This window comes from Brugia malayi (genome assembly GCF_000002995.4).
Source record: "Brugia malayi strain FR3 genome assembly, contig: Bm_v4_Chr2_contig_001, whole genome shotgun sequence".
Classification (NCBI taxonomy): domain Eukaryota; kingdom Metazoa; phylum Nematoda; class Chromadorea; order Rhabditida; family Onchocercidae; genus Brugia; species Brugia malayi.
This window is the reverse complement of record NW_025062476.1, coordinates 6,244,771-6,264,732: the sequence shown is the minus strand read 5'-3', so window position 1 is coordinate 6,264,732 and position 19,962 is coordinate 6,244,771. Positions and strand designations below refer to the sequence as shown.

Here is a 19,962-nt window from a genome sequence, read left to right as displayed (position 1 = left end):
ATGACACAACACAAATTGAAAGTTAAGGACAAAGGAAAAAAAGTAAACAGAGGAAGGAAAGATAGCGACAGTGAACTTCTTTGATAGGCTGATGATTCATTGCACGGAATTTTATCCTCATATAGAATAAAATTAGTTTAAATCATTGGGCAAAGAATGGAAAATTGAAAAGTCGTAGATAAGTAGTTATATGTGAATGAAATGAAAATGGTTGAGGATTCTCCAGTCTATGCATTAGAATGAACAATTCATACTTCTGATATGGTGACCCTTATAACACGGAACACAGCAACAACAAACAACAATATTAAGATGATACGACATCCGAAATGCAATCCACATTCACATACCAATTTTTATGTCCCTTCATTTTCATTCACCGTCACTCTTCATTTCAGCCTCCTTTTTGAAGAAACTTTTTAGATGCAAAAAAGAAAAACAGAATAACTGTTGGCTAACATATCTTTGGGCCAATATATGATCTCTGCTTTATCAGATAATCACCATATCTTCAGCTCACTATTTGAACAGACTCATTTCATTGTTTCAATTGCATCTGAACTTAAGTAACCAACATGTAATGCATATTGCTTTATCCTACGTAACTGAAATTTCTATAACAAACCTCAATTACCAAATTAAATAATTCACTGAAAGGAAATGATTGTTTTATGAATAAAAAGAAAAAACTCTTTAGTGAGATAATTGTATAGGTGATTTACAAGGGGAACACATATACTCTTCCAATGATTTACTACGGGGAAAAGGGATTGACTTGAACCACCTGTGGCCGACGTACCTATACAACCATACAAAGCAGAAACACAACCACTGGAAGATGTCATCGTTATTGTCTCCTTCACTTAAAACTGGTTCTGAGCATACTCGGCCTTTCAGCACAACTAGACAATCGTCACAAATGGTGGCATATAAAATAACAATTTAACCACTCTTTTTTAAAATTAGCAACCAGGAATTTGTTTTATCAGAGTCTTAAATCAACTGTTATAAGGAATGGGCTATTAGATTTTGATTTAGAAACAAACTCTAAATTTATGAATATTTCTGAACGAAAGCAGTAATGAACCAGAATACGATTGAGTTGCCTCATTCCTACATATCCTACTTCTCTAGTAAGTATTTTAATCATCTCTTTAAACACACACACAAAAAAAAAAAAAAAAGAAAAAATGGTAAATAAAGTTTGCAATACGTTTAATTAAGTCATTTTCAATATTAGGCGAACGACTACATTACTTGTACCTGTGGAGGAGCACTGGGAAACGTGTATTCCCGTTACGCCAAAGCAATGCAAAAAACTTGAGGAGATAGGATATAAGTAGTATGAAAGCTGGCAAAGATGTTTATGAATACAACAGTAAATAATTCACAGATATGGGATGATGCACTCCTATTCATTTCTGATCAATTTTCCTATTCTATTTCGGAAGTATAATAAATAAAAGAACGGTATACTGTTACCGTTCTTTTTTATTGGTTAATTAGGTAAGAATGGATTGGTGCTTATTGAAATGACGGACATCTCTAAGCAGGCATAATCAGAATGGCACAAATTGAGAGCTCGAAGAAAACTCAAAAGGCAATCAGTCCTAGTATGTATATCGAAAATTGGTATTGCTATGAATCAGAATGGGAAGCATATTTACACATACATATACATGCATGCAAACACAAACATACACGCATACACATACACACACAGACATACACATACATGCAGTATATATGGGGCATGTCGTCTGTAATTGTGTATGTCTGTGTCTGTATTCCCCGAACAGGTGTGCTGACGAGAAAAGCTTACTTAACAAGAAACAGGAAGGATGGCTTACATGTCAGGTAGCATTAGCAGTGGCAACAATGGCAACAGCAGCAGTGAGAAGGGTGGTATCAATATTGGTGATCGAATCCCGATGACCTTACAAGCACGGATCGAGGAAAAATTCTGCAACAAATAGCATTGTGACTCTTCTGGAAGAGAAGTCATGGCAGTTTTATTCATCTCAACCTTGACAATTGGTCACTAAAAGAGTTGTATGTCAAGACAGAGCACTTGAAATACATTCGAACTATGATTAAAATATTCTTCGTTATTTCTTGCAAAAAAACGACGAAAAATGTCGCAACGTTATAAAGGTGAAAAATCATCAAAAATTAAAAAGTTACTTATTTACTAGAGATAAACAGGTAACAAAATTAAGAAATTTACAGTAGAGTAATTTTGATATCCAATAAATCAAGCCAAAAAGTATGATCGATTACGTGATGTATTTATACATGTATTTCATCCTTTATGACTAATAAAACTCGACTGCATTGGTGGGCCGCACTCTGTCAACGACATGTTGGAGCCCATCATCCATTGTTGTATCTTATCAAAAGCATATCGAAATCATAGTACCAAGAAAAATATTATTAGTTGTATACCAATATTGTAAATCAAACATATGCAATAATAAGCAAAGGAACAAGTGGCTAAAGCGCTAAATAAGTTATTAAAATCACTGATTGCAAATTCTGGAAATAAACCAGGAATAGCAGTTCTTGCAAAACTAAGATCTCGCGAGTGTCTGGGCTTTGAATTTTTTTCCTCCTGACTGCATCTAACAAATTTTATGCAGAATTTGGGAAAGCAGAGATTTTACACAATGTTTATTTTCTCTAAGCTGTTCGAAAGAAATTTGTACAATCCAGTTTATATGCATACCATCCTTTCAAATACCATAAACACACTCATTAAACATTTCAGATAAAGCGCTACAGCACAAAGTTATAAGGTTCTAAAATGTACAAAAAGATGAGGAAAAAAAAACGTATATATATATAAGTGGGCTACATAGTGCCCTGTCTCATTAATAGCGAAAATCCCTCCACAACAAATTAGCACCAAGAGCAATTTTAAAGTACTATTACGCATCAAAAGTAAAGCTCCAGTGATTAGAATTTTGACTTTTGAGAAGTCGGAATGAAATTGAATAAGCAGATTAATTTCCATTAATACTTTTGGAATTTAATAAATTAACCAATTCTCACCAATATTATACACTTCAACTTATAATATTAAAAGAAAAACTGATTGTAAGAGAATCGTTTTACTCTTCTGTAGTTAGAGCAAGATTAAAAATTTAAGTTAAAATGCAACCAAGATGTGAAAAACTCAAAAAATTAATTCGAAAGAATGTATAGAATGAACAATTTCAATCCATATCAAGGAGCAAATATTGAGAATCAATATTCGGTTGCTGCTGCATATATCGCTCTCGCCGAGTACATTTCGGACATCGCTGTTTTTCCAGACAGTTCTTGTGATATACCGAAAAACACGCCAGGCACTAAAATCTCCGCAAGTTATATATATAAGTTCCAAATTACCAAAATCATCAAATTTTATACGAAAATTTCTTACAGTAAACACCGGTTGTCATCTGTATTGCAAGAATTTCTATCCAAAACAGCCTAAATCACAAAATCGCAATTAAAAAAAGTAAACTTGATAAAGCGACAAATCTTGAGCTCACTAAATTTAATATGATAAACAAAAATATGGCTGCAGAACTTACTCGGGAGGTCACTTCCAGTTGAAATGGATAAATCACTTCAGCAGAAGCACAAATTTCACATAAAAAGCCTTTCTGAGAACACAACAAACATCGTCGGATATGTTCTGTTGTGAAATTGAATAAATTGTTCAAATGATTTTCCATATACCCTGATAGTACCGTTAACAGATCCTGAAAGTTTATTACATCCACTGAAAAACAAAACTCTTCAAAGTTGACTACGAAAATTTTAAAAAAATAATATTTTCAAAACGGTATTGAATTCACTTAAATATAACATTAATGTAAGAATTGTGATGGATATCTAAAGTATTGAGTTGTAGATTAGATGCCTGTGCTTCTAGTTTAAACTGACATCGTGGGTATAGAAAAAAGTAAATTTAGTATCCTGACACACACAATGCACTGATTTGCCGAAGTAACATAAATTTTGCCAAACACTTCACAACACTGCAAAGAATTTGAACTTCACTTATCATGGCACAACATTAGGCCTTTAAGCCAAGAAGCGTTTTCTTTATCAGTCAATTTCTTCAAGAAAAATTACTGTGAATGAATACAAATGGATGTCTTTATAAAGATAATCCTTGGGCGAAATGCGACTTTCCAAATCTTCAGCAATTGACTTCCGACATGACTGCAGATACATTGCTGACAACGATAATTTCTCTCTCAGAAACTAAATAAAGTTTAGCTAACGATACAATAATTTTGATGCGATAACTTGCTTTCTATATCATGGAAGTTACCAACTTCTTAGTCAATTAATATTGCATAACTGCTGACTTTGGTCGAAAAGCAACAAGTCTCGAAAAAGGAGTAACCAATACTTTCATATAAAATTTCGTAGAAGACGGTCTAATTTTTTCAGAACTACGAATTTGATTTCTCCTATTAAACAAACAATTAGTTTGAGAACTTGAAACATAATAAATAACATCATCTATATACAAATAACAATAAGCGAGTACCTTCACAGCATTTAAAGCATGGGAATGTGCATAAATTTGGGGATTGATCTGGTCAAGGCGAAGAACAGCTTTATCCCTAATGCTTTCAATGAAAGCCATGTTGCACCTGCAAACATGTCTTGGATGTCTATCCCAGTTACGAATCAAACGTGACGGAATAATACTTTCGTCGCCTTTACTGAAACATCCATTGCAGTAATATTTTTCGTCGAAGCCACATTTCCTGAAATAATTTTGCTCTTAAGATGAGTTCAAAGAAACTTTTTCAAGATACAGTGATATCATAGTTCAAATACTGTTAATTATAATCATGTGGTACAAAGAACACAAAAACCTTATTAGCATAGTAAAATGTCAATAAAATAGCTATAATGAATAAAAATTAGGAAGTAATACAACCTGTATGAAGCGAATGTTGGGCCAATCGATTTTCTACAGGAAAGACAACGAAAATCCTGAGAATCAAGGCCCTTCTCGCGAGGGATCACTGTCAAAACATCAATTAGTGTTTTGTCGGAAAATTCAGAAATGCTCCCATTCAAAATAATCTAAATTAGTTTTAAAAGAGTTAGAGAATCATCGATACAAATAATTTGATTAAAATGAACAGAAATCAAGAACAATAACCTAGAAACAGACTTCTGATTTCATTTTCTTAAAAAATATCGCTACCTGGTGATGCGATATGGAAAATAAAGTTTTGTCACCATCACCAACATGTTTCAACATATCTTCTACTTCCTCAAGTATAGGAATTTCACCATTAAGACTACCATTATTCGAATGTTTCTGATTCATCACCTGCAACAATAGTATACTGTATACAAACACTACGGGGGTAAGCAAAAAAAAAAAGCCGTTTATGACTAACAAAAGACTCAGGTTTCCAACGATAATGAACAATCCCACAACACAAGAGGAAACTGACATGACACAGAATATTTATATATTTACCGAGCAAAACATTAATAAAATCAAATATGTCGATACAAATCACATAGAGAAAATAAACTCAATACCGTAAAGAAAACAAACGCTGAAAAAAAAAATTCTAATTACTCTAAAATTAAGGTTCTAAACAGTTCCGAATTACCTCATTTGAAGTTTCATCAAGAACATTTCTTATTTCCATATCAAAATTTTGTGAGGAATCCGGGTTAGTTGATAAAGAAATTGTCGAAGTTCGGCCATCCTTCAACATAAAAATTTTAAACTGGCACTGTTCTCAAAAGTATACCATCTTTGATAAAAACATAGCTCTAAAAAATAACTGACAAAAAATTCAGGTTTCCAACGATGATGAACAATCCAGCCTTTACCAAGAAGGCTATTTCCTTCATTGTAATGATCCGATGCATACAAATTATCTTGCATGGACACAGATCGTTCCTAAAACAGAATTTTAAATCCCTAAATTAAAAAGAACTGAAGTTAGAATACGAAGAAAAAACAGTTGATAAATAAAACAACCAGTTCAACGTCTGATGATTTATTTGATATGCTTCTAATTTGATCGCCTAATTCAGTGAAAGATTGCTCATTTTCGAATGAAATCACCGGACAAAGGTTGTATATAAGGTTATATGACTCATCCTGCATAGAATATTTTGGTTTGATATCATCAGGTGCGCCTGAAATTAAGGTAATATAAATAATGCTTTTATCATAAAAAAGAAACAAAAAAGCTGAACGTGAAAAATATGTGGATCTATGAATCACCAAACATCATCAGAAATGTTCCACAGAAAATCACATACTGACACGGTGTTGACTATTTTAACAGCTGAACAACATGGAATCTATCGGTAATAATATTTAATTATACAGATAGAAAGCAAATTGTCTTTTTAACTTACTTCAAATGCTGAGATACACTTTGCTACGTTGTTGCAGCTAATTTATACTATGAAGGATGACCAGGCTGACCAACTAGACTAACTGCCGATCTGTATCGCAACCTAATCAAAAAAAAAAGGAAAAAATAAATAAACAAAAAGAAAACCATCAGATCTGGCGCATGAACAAGTCCAACTTTTGGAGTTTCCTTGTGGATTTTTGGGCATTTTGTGGACTGTGAACTCACTACTGATTGACAACTCATCGTTATATTCAAATGATTTATGTTTTTTCTTGTCCACCGCTTTTTCCTCACTATAACACATGTTTGCAAAAGCAAAAAAGATTAACTAACAAAAAAATAAAATAAATAAAAACATTCCAATTACGAGCAAAATGATACTAGGCTTCAGTCGACTGGTCGTGGTTTTCTCTGTTTTCGTTATTTAATGTAAGAATTGAGGATGAAGTTCGTTGTATATCGTTATATAGTTCTCCAAAATTTTCCACTTTTTTTCCAACATTTTCTATCTCAAAGGAAAAAATCAGCAATTCAATCAATTCCTTTCACGATTTCTTTCACAACATACTCCATTTTGATCATAGAAAACTTTCATTCTCAAAAAATTCTACTTTTCTTTGCAATCCAATTTTACAACAGTTTACCAAACTCACATCACACGACTCGCCAACCATAGCTGATATAGACTCGTTTCTAGAATTTGATGAGCTGACAGCAGTACTACTCTTAGATGAACGCCTAATACGGCGATAAGCACCTCTAGTTACTCGTATCTGGAATAAAGAACCGCTATCTTTTATGGAACGTAAAGATAGTAGTGATATGCACAAATGGATATGAATAAATCAACAGGTTGAAATACTACTATACAAGCAAACAAAGTTTCTGAAACACAATTAAAACAGGTAATAGGTACCTCCAGTTTCTAAATCAGGTGAAAAAAACAGAATTTCATAACGACGACCAATCAAAATAATATCGGCTTAGGTTATTAAAACAGATATTATTCAGACAAGCAGACTATTAAATCTACTAATCAAACCTGACAAGAGTCGTAACTTGGGATGCCATCTTCCGGAACTGGATTTGAAAGTATGGGACTGCTTGTTGAGTTTAGAGCTGAGGGATGAATGTACTCTTCATCAAGCATTGACGGATGCGAATAAACGGAAGCCAAATCAACTTCTTGTCCAACTATTTAAGATAAAAGTGAATAAAAGAATGAGAAAGAGAATGCAAGCCCCAAATAAAATATCCAAGAAAAAGCCGAGAAAATTATTTAGTGAATATAAACTAACGGTCGGAATCCTCTACGCACGAACTAGATATTTCTGTAGAACTGCACAAAGAGTGCAATGCATTTTCAGCAAGCTCTGTATCCTCGAGCATACTCAACGAACTACCACGACAACGACACTTTGTTAACTGTTTTACTAAAAAAATGAGAAATATTTATGGATCTTGAAAAAACAACTGAGATTAGGGAGCCCAGAAATTGTTCAAATATGATAATATTTCAAAAGCAATTAAATAGCTCTTTCTAAAAGATAGTTTATTAAACAACCAGGAATTTAATTCACATCTTGCAGGTTCTCCTGCTATCAAACCAGAAAGTATTAATGGCGTGGGAGTCCAAGTGTTAAGAAAGAAACTGTTAACGGGTGCTTCGATAGTTAATCTTGTCAGTCCCTTCATGTAACCTGATAGTACATTCATGCGCTCTGTATCTCGCAGAAAAGCCCATTTCTCGTAAAATTTGCTGAAAGAATTAAATTATAGTGGAAAAAATTTACAGATTTTGATAGAAACTTTAATTATATTTAAAAAATTAGGAAGAAGCTTTGCTTCCGTTTTAAGAGCTGATTTCGTCTTAATTCACAATCCACCAACTAACCTTAAAGTAATATTATTACGCGACAATAAGTTCAAATAATTTTCTATTGTATTTTCATTCAAAAGTATCCTGATCCATGCCTGAATGCACAAAATTTATGTATTTCGTGTCATAAACATGTAATGCAAGCTTAAAGTAAATAGTAATCGAGAGTAATACTTCTATCTAAACAGGAGAGGACTTTTTACCCGTGACTTTCCTATTTCTGTTTTTATTTGATTCGATGTAGCTATCTGATCGAGTACTGCTTTATGCGTATATTTGCTAACAAACGGCCAAAAATTCTGCAAATATCACTTGAAAAAGAAAATATTAAAAAAAAAAAAAAAAATAAATAAACAGGATCCTATGAAGAGGTAATGGGAATATTTTTAGGATTTCAGCGAAAGTTCTCACCGGCTCCGGATACCTTGAACTTCGTGGTTTCTTCTGGAAAAAGGCTGTCTTCAAGCCATGAATGAATAGTGCTTCAACCGTATTACAAAGTATCTGAGTAGATTCTCTAAAAAACAAAGCTGTTTGAATATATAAAAGAATTTGACGGAGAGTTCCTCAGAAAAATCGCAGCCTCACAGAAAGGAGAAAGGAATGTGAACGGATCAAGAAGACAATAAAATTACTTAGAGAGCGAATCGCCAGACGGATACTCAAATGTTGCCTGCTTGAGTACATTTGCCAATTCGGTCATAAGTTTTATTTTTACTTCATTCTGTTCCATTATTTCTTCTTTTCGAATAAGTCACATCATATTACCTTATAATCTAATAGTCGTCCCTCAAAACAAATCTGCAAATTTTAATTACTTCTGTTATCATTTTTGTCAAATGATGATCAATACGACAGAGGGGTCGAAGAGGAGGGATGACAGAGAGACCTGAAGAGGGAGAGGAATATGTAATTGGATTGAGACAGAACGATTTCATTATTTCCAAACAAAAATCGAACTGTATTAATCTAACTTCTCACCCATCAATAAAACCCTTCCTGAAAATGAACCCTTAAGTCTGTGTATCATAACGTTACTGTTCAAGTGTGACACAAACCAAAACTTCATTGCCATTTCGTTGTTGCATGCCAAAAGGGTCAGGGGTCAAGCTTCCTCCCATTTCAGACTTTCGATATCTTGATTTCTAATGCATTGTTTTTGTTCTGCGTGATGTGCTGTGAATCTGAATTAGTGCTAAAGCGTAGCAAGTACAAATCATGCATTGATTGGACAGATGAAAAGGTGTTAAAGGTCAACGCACACTGATGCTTCTCTATCTTTTTGTTTTATAAGTGATACAGATTTGTCGAGGACCAGTATCCATATTGTGTTTTTGCTAAAATTGTCAGAAATTAGTTCCACCGCGACTAAGAAGTTAATGTTTATAAGCGATAAAGTTCTGAAATACAAGCAATGGATAATGCTTAAAGCACTCTTAAGAAAATTAATTTTTCAGAAAACTGTACATAAAAATGAAATGTTTGTTTTCTATGAAGGTGTAGAAGTTTAGCAAATTTGGTCGAAGGAGATGAATTTAAGGAATCCCGAATTTCAAAATTACCTAAGACGGGGAAATATTACACACACTTCTTGGCTCTAATGATATCCTCATCTGATATTCTTTGTACTTTTGGTCTGAATCGTATGTGATAGCCGGGATATATTTCGCGGTATCCTCTTGTTCAACAGATTCCTCAGTTAAAATGAACTTTTCTTCCCATTGCACTGGTTAACTGGTGAAGGCCGATTTTATTAGTCGGGTGACAGCTTTCGACAAAACGATTGTAGGAAATTAGAAGCTGAAGAATCTAGAAAACCAGCTTTTATGACATGATATTGAACTGCGCTGTAGAATGATTTTCTGTATAGGTAGTACCACAAGTGAGGCTTAGACTTAGAGTTGGACCTGAACCTGAACTTAGGCTTAATGCTTACTTTGTCGTTATGTACAGTTAGATGCCGAGTTGTTCGCTAAGTAAGCACCACTGAAGATATTTTGAAGTGTATGACTAATTCACGGTGCTTACGCTTTCCTTTCTCTTAACAACAAGATGACGTCGAACAGGGCAAGCTGACATCAGCAGTGTGTTATTTTTCAGTGTGACTGTCTTGCTTTATATGAAGTTTATGGGAAATGACATTAAGATATTTACGTAATTGTAAATTAATGCATAATATAAATTAATATGTACGGAATTCCTTATAAAAATACCTAGAGTTAGTTTGAAGCTAATGTTATGATATTGCTAATTGAATTAATAAATAATCCAAATTAGTGTCAACCTAAATCTGTTTGGCCACACTCTATAATATGTCGTTAAATGGTTCCTTTTTTCGGCGATGAGTGTGTTTGGGAAGATATTTGGTAGTGGTAGAAAGCAACAAGCACCATCAGCAACCCCCCAAGAATCTATACAGAAATTGCGGGAAACCGAGGAAATGCTGGTGAAAAAGCAAGAGTTTTTAGAAAAGAAAATAGAAGCTGTAAGTTTTTCAGCTTTCCTTTGGAACTTGATGTTTATTTTTTTTCATAAATTATCATATCAACAAATGTAATTACGTATGGAAACTGCTGTGAGATACTCTTTGAATTTAGGGAAAGCTAAACCTATGGAATCATCTAGAAAGCTAAAGTTCTTGTTGAGTCCTGTAAAAGTTCAAGGAAGGATTTTTTGCAAGACTTAAGACTAGTTTCAGGTTATACATAACAAAACGTTTCTGCTGCTACACAAGACTATTTTAGGAAATTGCATCGGCAAGAAAACATGGAACGAAAAATAAGCGCTTGGCTTTGCACGCCCTGAAACGAAAGAAACAGTTTGAGAAGCAGTTGCAGCATATTGATGGTGTTCTTTCAACGATCGAGTTCCAACGAGAAGCTTTAGAAAATGCATCAACGAATGCTGAAGTGTTACAAGTAATGGGTTCTGCTGCAAAGGCCCTTAAAACAGCACATAACGATATGGATGTAGATCAGGCAAGTATTTTCTTCACTGTATTGTTTCTGTAAATGGTTTCTATAAATTTAGATATCGGGCATCGTTATCGTTATCGTTCTCGTTGTCTCTGGACTGCCTAGACATATTGATGTGTAAGATTCCAGGAATAGCAGACATGAAGTATGCAGAAAGAAGTGTCTTATCTGGTTATGGAAAAAGTAAATTTTGTTAACAGGTACACGATTTAATGGAAGATATTGCGGAGCAACAAGAAGTTGCTAATGAAATTGCTGAAGCAATTAGTAATCCAGTTGGTTTTGGTCAAGATGTCGATGAAGACGAATTGCTCAAGGAACTGGAGGAATTGGAACAGGTCGTCTCGATTTTCGTTCTTTGTTTATTTTCGTCTTCTCTCATATTTTCTCTCATCATTAATTTCTGTATTTTATTCAACATTTCTATTTAAGTGGAGTTCCATTTTTCATGACTCGCATTTTATGCAACTGTGGATAATTTCTGACTAATCATCAAAATTCCTTGCAGGAAGAGCTTGATAAGCAACTTCTCGATGTTGGACCGACACCAGCATCTGTATCAGCTTTACCTGAAGCCCCAACTGCTGAATTTCCAGTATCCGGAAAGAAAATTACTGCTAAAAAACAACAAGAGGATGATGACTTAGCCGAATTAGAAGCTTGGGCAAATGCTTGATCAACTGATAACTAACTGTTTGTTTCTTATATTTTGTTATTTTCCAGTTTTCCACAGTTATCGTTATCACCAATGTCTGCTTTTCCGGTCACTAATGATAGTTCCAAGTTTATCTTTTTTTTATATCACAAAGTCATAAAATATGTAATTCTGAGTGAAGAGTAAGTTTTTGTAGGTAATGCATTTTGAACTGGTTATAATTATTCTTATTTTTCTCGGATATTTTCTAGTGCTTGTTTTAGCAGATACACACGTTTTTCATGTTCATGTCGTACGACTATCCACTATGTCTCGTCTGCTCGATTAAAGTGACATCATTTGTGAATCATGTCGTTTGTTAATACAGTTTGTAAAAGAGGAATCTTATTTTGAATAGTTAGCACTCATGATTAAATATGTAGCTCTGTGAAGCTTGATTTTTAACGTTTCTTTGTTGGCATAAAACAAATGAAAACTAATATCTCAAAGTTTAGACTGATGTGTATAATCTTCATATACATCTTGTTTTCTTCGTTACGTCTAGAATGCAATCAATGTGGTATTTCCTTTCAGTATAATTGTATGCTTTTTTTTTCATTCCAGATTTTTTAAAAATTAAAGTGACTTTTATCAATAATTGTATACTTTTACTGATCATGTGTAGCAGATTATAACTTGCTGGGCTATTAGTTCCAGATTATTTCTGCAACCTCTGAATTAGTGCACGTGATATCTTTATCTCTTCAAATGATACATAAATTGCATAGCTTCTTTTCAAAATCCCAAATCATTAGATTTTAAGTTAAATTTGGTATTGTAAATTATTTTTTGACCAATAGAATAGTAGCTCTTTCCTTAAGAATTTTAGTATGCAGTGAATTGATTATGGTTCTTTTCAGAATAGCTTGTGACTGCATGTTTGTGAATTACCTTCTTTATTATAAACAAAAGGTGAAGGGCCATTCTTTATTATAAAACAAAAGATGATATGATATGTGAAAAAACTTTTATACATTCTTATCTTGCAACTTACTTTCAAAGAACAGAAGGGGAAAAGAAAAGATGATAGGAAGATATACGACTAAAGAAAATGTAGCGGATGAGTTTTTGCATCGTCTTAGTGTTTTCCTCATTTTTAGAATTATGGTGAAATGTGTTATCATTGTTAGTTCTAAAATTAGTCTTACATGTGTGTTTTAAAGGCAACTAAGAGATTTTATGGGATGATGTTATCTTTTAAGGACATCATGTTTACAGTGTAATCAATTAACATGACAGTTTCTGAGGAGAAAACATTGATTAACTTCGAATGAACCACTTTACTCTTGGAGACTTCAATATTCATGGATTTATCCCGAAATTTATATCTAGTGCTTAGTGAGATGTACTCTGACCAATAATACCCTTACAGAAACAACAAAGAATATTTTGGAATTTTGACTTATCATTTTAACATGTAGACGAGAATTTCTTGAGATTTTCTATTGAAACGCGTCCAAAGCCATAACAATCGCTTTCTTGATCAAATATAATATGAATCATCCATTTGTCCAGCATATCGTTAGTAAGAGTAACAACCCAAAATCCATAAAATCATTTTTATTAACAAGTCTCTATAAATGATTTCAGTTGTAGCAATATTCGTTCGCTCATGAACTTCAAAAAACAGAAGTTTTCTTGATTCCGAGAAACAAAATTTGAAAGCAGCTGTTTCTTGTCTCAGACAGGAGCAAAGTATCTTGTGCTACTGTTTTTACGGGTAGAAACAAAATCATCCAATAACCACTTTGTTATTTTAAAAGATATTTTTTTAAATTAAAGTCATGAAATTTTGTAATCCCAAAAGTAACGTTTTTCCTAAATCTCCAAGTTCATCATAAAATCAACATAATGACTTGATTCTGTCATTTCAAATTATTATTATTCTAGTTAGTCGAAAGTGGTTGATGGACTAAAAAGAGTGAAGCTAAGGTTGGTATAATTTAAAATCACCAAATTGCTCAAGACAAAAATCTTCATTCTAAGGTTGGGAAGTAAGATTTTAATTTTCAATTCGGTTTTAACATTTTTAAGGGGTCGATTTTAACAATTGCAAGTCAGTGATTTTTTTTACGAAGATTACAATTTATAATCAGGCGCAATGTATTAATTTATCAGAAAATCTTCAAAGTCTGATTCGTTTAACAATTTTGATTCGATTTCAATCAAAAAAGCAGATATTTTCCAACTACTTAAAGCCTACGAATACATTTCTTTGATAAGATTAGGATGTGAATACGAATGAAATCAAAAGATTAAACTAAAATAAGCGATTGCTTAGTGCACCATTAACTTGTAACTCTTGTTGTTTGAATAAAAATTTAAGAGACAGTAACTGTACAACAAAACTAGTATCAGCTATTTGTACCATTCCCATAATATGTCCTGTTAATTGGCACCACATTAAATAATTATAGCGTAAAAGCTTCTTCGAAAGAAAGAGAAGATTCCGACTACGTTTTTGTCAACAAAGTAACGTTTTACTAATTAGTGAAATAAAGCAAGCAAATATATGGCGCACACCCGAAAGGTCCTAAATGGCGTAATGCATTTTGAATTTTCTATCTGTCTACTTCGATTTTACAACTACCAATATAAATGGTCTCACCTGCTTTCTTTTCACTTACATATTCAGAATTTTTTGCTTTATTCTAGATGGATTCTTTTTCAGACATTTCTAGTCCATACTTACCAACTACCGGACAAAATTGTTTTTTCTCTTTTTTTTTTAAATAAGTAGAATAATTTTTGCTAACAATTAGTACCTGCTTTCACTAGCTACCTACTTCTGTGTGATTTAAAAATAATTAATTGGTGAAATGATCATTCTGAAAAGCCATTATTTATCGCATTTCAAACATTTAGATGTGTCATACAATCATCAGCTGACGATATCACTTTGATAAGCATATATTTTATGTTATATTTCTTATTATGTTGTATTTATTACTGATTGTAGCTTACATCTTACAGAGTTTCCTTGGTATATTAAAGACTCAGGCAATCAGAAGGTTTTTAAAGAAGAAGGTTTCAATCAAACCAATTAACAATTGAAACTCTGAAAATCTCGCTTAACTATTTCAGTAACTATTTCAAGCTTCTCCCAATATTAAAAACTAATATTATCATTTTTGATGAAAGATAAAAAGCAAAAAAGAATATAACTGGCAAAATATGAGCTGATTTTGAATTCTGCATCGGTAAGTCAGAGCAAGCACAAGTTTTTGCTTTCTTTTTATTGCTGCATCAAAAGCAATCTTCGCAAGTAATATATCATATTCGGATAATATAATGATAATAATCAGTGAAGACAGCACCAGTAGAGTTCTGTATTAAGCCAAATGCAGCGAGGTTGAATAGTCAGCCTATTACTCAAGTTTAAATTTCATCTTTTGTTGCACAGATATGAAGCCTTGTAAAGCATTAGATAATGAATGAATGTAGGCAATTTCTCATCTTCTGAATATAGCCATGTTAATTAACATTCGCTCGATCGCTCCTTTTCTTTCTCACAGTTATTCAAAATGTAATTTTTACGATAAAAACACTTTTCATTTTAATTTGTCACCGTTGCTTCAGTGCAATCACAAATTAGTTTTATCAGTTTTTCTTGTTAAGTATTAGTAAGCTCTTCTCCATCTCTTTTTCTAATTTCTTAATAATTAGGAGAAAGTGTCTACTACTCAGAGCTTTCAATTGAAGAGTGAAACAGCAGATAGACAATGTAATCCTCGAAACAATCAGCAAAGATTATTCATTTCCATACCTTAATTAAATGCACTTTTCATGGTTTATCAATGATTATCAACAATTCCCATCTGAAATAATGCCAGACTACACTGGACTGGAATGAAATGGTACAAGACAGTGTTATGCTTTTATCACTAAGCAGTTTGCAATTTTCGATCACTAATCATAGGAATGTCAAACAAATTTGTTCTTTCAAAACATGCATTTTTAATTGCTCACTGAATGAGACATGAAAAGCTCAGAAGAAATCCTTAGTGATTCTGATAGATGAATCTCTAATGGCGCATTTAGACCATTTAATAGGAGCTGATTTCGTCTCCTATACTATAATTCCAGAAATTTCAGGAAATACAAAATATTGCTTTCATAAACTTTATACTAAGTTTTACAGATATAATTATGCTATTACCACCAACTCAATATCCTTTATGTACTTAATTGTTCAATTGGGTCTCTTGTAAAACTTTCATCTTTTTTTATCTAAAATTAAACTTCTCATCAACTCTCAGATTTTTTTAACTTAATTTTCACAGCATTCTTCGCTTTTTTTTGTTATCTCTACTCCCAGACTTTGTTCTTTTTCAGGAGGCAATGAGATTTTTATTTAAAGGAATACAACAAACTAATTTTGCACCTCAGTTACAGCCACTGGATTGCATTTTACTAATGTGCTGACAAAGAAGTTGATGGTTGGAATTGCCTTCAGTTCTAAATGCGGGAGGAATTCAGGAAACATTTTAAGGCTAATTTAAATATATATGATTCTTTTGTTCCTGTTTTACATCTTTCCCAATATAGACAATGAAGAATTCTCTTCAGACAACGTATCTACAAATATAAAATATAAGCCAATTGATTACATGTACAGTAATTCATAATTAAAAAATAGATAATAAACGAAAGACTAGACTTAACAAATATTTCTGTTCATGTATACACCAATTTAAAAAATCCATGAAGAACTCTTTAAAACAAACATTTTCACGGTGTTTTTCGATGTAAAGAATTAGCAACAAAATGCTTCAAATTATAATGCAATTTTCTGCATTGTTTAGATGTTTTTCTTTCTTCATTATTATTTTCCAAATGACAATCTCTTCAATCCTTTCCATTTCTTTTCTTGGTGTGACAAACTAACTGATCATTTATTGCTCTATTAACAGAAACCAAATTTTAGCTAATATCTTAATAATTATCAAGCGATAACCATGGAAACATTACAGGACAATTCTCTCTCAAAATTTTTTAGTGGAATGAGCAGATGACGTCAAATGCGCAAAAAAAACGTGAATATTTCTTACGAAATGCAGAAATGTCACTTAGTGTACCAATCCGAAGAAAATGGTACAGAAAAGGTATATGATTATTAGTCCAAAGTTTCATTTTCTTTGCTCACTCAAAATTTGAATAATTGAAAATTTGCAGTGCCTGCAATGGATTTTCAAAAAAATACCGCTCAAGGGAGCTGTTCTGATTTGGTGAGTCAGTTTTTCGGCCAAATCACTTTTTTCCTTGAGCACAAAAACAGGCTTTTAACTCAACACATGATTAACTCTGGTGAATAGACAATTCAAATGTATTGCTGACAGTAGAATACATGTCGGTAATGTCTCTATGGACTTCCACATTTTCTAAATCAGATTACCTTATTGAAGTCGGCTTTTTTAAATTTTTCCTCTTGAGCAAAAATTAAATTCTCATTAAATTTTAGTTTTATAATACCATATATAATATATAAAATACTATTTTTGTTTGATTTAATTTCGACTCATAGCATAACAGAGAAAAACGGAAACTGAAAATTAATGTTTAAGTAACTGAAAAAATTGACATTCTCATTCAGCACATAGCAATAAAGTGTAATACAACCAGCTAAATATTTATCAAGATGTTCCTAAGACGATTATTGCCGATCCTTCCTTCACATGTTGGGTGAAGTACTGCTAGAAGTCGTATTTAATAGGAAAACGATATGTTAAAAGCTGAGATTAGTACTGTTCAGAAAGTCAATGTTGCAGAGGATGAGCACGACTTCTAATCAACTGATCGGAGCAGTAGCAACCTGGCATAGCATTCATGCAAGCTTGATGAAACTTGGTCTTTCAAGTGACTATGTATCATCAGGAAAAGTGATGAAAGCATCATCCAAATCATCTACCTCATCGAGTAGCAGATATTCCACCGATTCATTCATCAGCTATATCAGCGATGACTGTATGCTGAAACATACACATATCAAAATCAGATTTAGAAACCGGAAGAGACCAAGAATTCCAATGTTTACTATATTTCTATCATTCCAAGCTTAATGACCAGTGCAAAAAATAATCAATTCATAAATTGCATTGCAGCATTGAATGGAAATCAAACCAGCGATGAAAGTCTGGATGATGAAAAATTATTTAATTGCCGACCGAGACTATCCGTTTCAAATCTAGAACTTCGAAGTTCACAGCTGAAAGAAATGTTTCCGGGGTTGTCGGAACACTGGAGGTGTTTTTAAATTTCATTTCTTTTTTTAGTTTCATGTTTTCCCCAAAAAGAAGAAAAAGAGAAGAAAGTTGACAGATTGCAAGAGCAAGCGCAACTGTATTAGTCAGTCTTGATAGATGTATAATAAAATAATTAGCTATATCACTGCTAAGATTTATTGCCTTTAAGCATATACAGTTTATGAAACTTAAAATAATCTCTATTATCAAATTAGCCTAGAAAGAAAAGAATAAACAATTATCGAACAAATAAGATGAAATATGTACACAAATCTTTGGCTTTTTCAGAAGGTTCTCAAGACATACTGATTCATTTATGCAATGCCATAAAATCAGAGATGATTAGGACCTTTATTACTAATTGACCCTCCTTAAAACCTATTACAATACTTCTATGCAATTTTTTCTTCGATTCATAGCAAAGGAAAAGAAGACAACATTTTGTCGTCACTTTTTACTTTCCATTTAATGAGCCTTTTCTATTACTCTTTTTTCCATTCGTTCTTCTTACCGCTTAATCAAATTATCAAAATCAATTGAAAATCACAAGCATTATGAAACGGAAAAAAGTAAATAGACCTAAGATTCGAAGAAAATGGAAAAGGCATAGGGGGTTTCACGAAATTATGCATTATTAATGAAATTCAAATTTAATTAAAATTTTGGAAAAATTCTTCGAATTATAACTCTATCAACAAATGGTCGTATCTATTTTTAGAAAAGAAATGAATTTCTCACTTTTTATTTCGAGAGAAAATCAATGATACAATTCTATTCCTCAATATATAAAATGAATGAATGGACAATATGAAAGAATGAAATTAAAGTTTTTTTCTGGCTTGTGATTAACTGACTTCCTATATCCCAAATATCATTTCAGGACACTTTCTGAAAAAAGGGAAAGAATCCCTTGCACGAAGTGTTAGGAAAAATTCGAATTTTAACAATAAGATAAAATAACTAAAAATGAAGTTCATCAAAGTGGATGAAAATGCCAAATATGTACGTTTTTAAACTTTCATCAGGTGGAAGAGAAAATTATTATTGGTTTAGTGATTCACAATATTGCATAAATATACTTGTACCTAAATTAGTTTAGTAGAAATTTATTCACGTTCCTCACGTCATTAATGACAAACAATACTGCTACGTCCTGATGACACCTTGTTACTGTCAGTAGGATACTTTGTGGATAATTGTATTGAAGTGTGATTAACAGTATAAAAAAGTGTTTGAATGAAGTGACCTAATTACTTAATTAATTGGGGAAGTACAAAATTGCTCTAAAAAGATGTACAAGCAAGGATGACTGGAGAGGAATAAGAGCGAAATAGTAAGAAGATAGATGAAGGAAGAGTTGTCACCTACACTACCCAACCCACATTCCATTTCGCTTTTCTCTGTCGCCCGCACTACCCAACCCAACCCAGCACTAGCAACCACCCACCCGTCCTCTGCTGCACCATGCACACACTCACACCTATCCTCGGTCGTCTCCTCATACAACAGCACTCTGAGTCGCACTATTCCATTCCTGTGTTGTTGTGTCGCCACGCCACGCCACACCACACCACGCCATGCTATGCCATCCCGTCCCGTCCCCAGCACCGTTGGTGTTGCCTTCAGCAGCACGCCAACCACCCTCACGCCTACCCGTGTGCAACTGTGCAACCGGACTGCTGCACTGCTCAGTACTACCCCCGCCTCTGATCCGTTATCGCTCCTCTTAGAACAGCCAAACATTCAATATGCAGACTGTGCTGTG

The 19,962-nt window shown here is 33.1% G+C and overlaps 5 protein-coding genes across 6 annotated transcripts; 3 read left to right on the top strand and 2 right to left on the bottom strand.

Moving 5' to 3' along the window:
- Positions 1-1,564: 1,564 nt before the first annotated feature.
- Positions 1,565-1,976, top strand: Bm10418 (Uncharacterized protein; the record flags this gene model as incomplete). Its single annotated transcript, XM_043078615.1, has 2 exons — positions 1,565-1,613; positions 1,858-1,976. 2 exons carry the CDS (start codon positions 1,565-1,567, stop codon positions 1,974-1,976), a joined length of 168 nt encoding a protein of 55 aa, XP_042934549.1.
- Positions 1,977-3,215: 1,239 nt separating this feature from the next.
- Bma-cup-14 (Uncharacterized protein) lies at positions 3,216-9,019 on the bottom strand (the record flags this gene model as incomplete). Of its 2 annotated transcripts, none has more annotated exons than XM_043078614.1 (19): positions 3,216-3,350; positions 3,579-3,749; positions 4,126-4,257; positions 4,550-4,772; positions 4,949-5,097; positions 5,222-5,350; positions 5,643-5,741; positions 5,825-5,938; positions 6,020-6,180; positions 6,552-6,700; positions 6,789-6,916; positions 7,061-7,180; positions 7,450-7,601; positions 7,706-7,840; positions 7,988-8,166; positions 8,302-8,381; positions 8,490-8,585; positions 8,698-8,803; positions 8,922-9,019. In XM_043078614.1, 19 exons carry the CDS (start codon positions 9,017-9,019, stop codon positions 3,216-3,218), a joined length of 2,556 nt encoding a protein of 851 aa, XP_042934548.1. The 2 variants fall into 2 exon arrangements, with proteins under 2 accessions (XP_042934548.1, XP_001899950.2); XM_001899915.2 differs by having other exon boundaries at positions 6,582-6,700.
- A 1,608-nt stretch (positions 9,020-10,627) lies between these two features.
- Positions 10,628-11,937, top strand: Bma-vps-32.1 (Uncharacterized protein; the record flags this gene model as incomplete). Its single annotated transcript, XM_043078613.1, has 4 exons — positions 10,628-10,771; positions 11,031-11,255; positions 11,462-11,599; positions 11,770-11,937. 4 exons carry the CDS (start codon positions 10,628-10,630, stop codon positions 11,935-11,937), a joined length of 675 nt encoding a protein of 224 aa, XP_042934547.1.
- A 5,029-nt stretch (positions 11,938-16,966) lies between these two features.
- On the top strand, positions 16,967-18,543 carry Bm10417 (uncharacterized protein; the record flags this gene model as incomplete). The annotated part of the gene is made up of 5 exons (XM_001902722.2): positions 16,967-17,060; positions 17,131-17,183; positions 17,724-17,919; positions 18,057-18,198; positions 18,486-18,543. 5 exons carry the CDS (start codon positions 16,967-16,969, stop codon positions 18,541-18,543), a joined length of 543 nt encoding a protein of 180 aa, XP_001902757.2.
- Positions 18,544-19,451: 908 nt separating this feature from the next.
- Positions 19,452-19,940, bottom strand: Bm10416 (Uncharacterized protein; the record flags this gene model as incomplete). The annotated part of the gene is made up of 1 exon (XM_043078612.1): positions 19,452-19,940. One exon carries the CDS (start codon positions 19,938-19,940, stop codon positions 19,452-19,454), a length of 489 nt encoding a protein of 162 aa, XP_042934546.1.
- Positions 19,941-19,962: the final 22 nt, after the last annotated feature.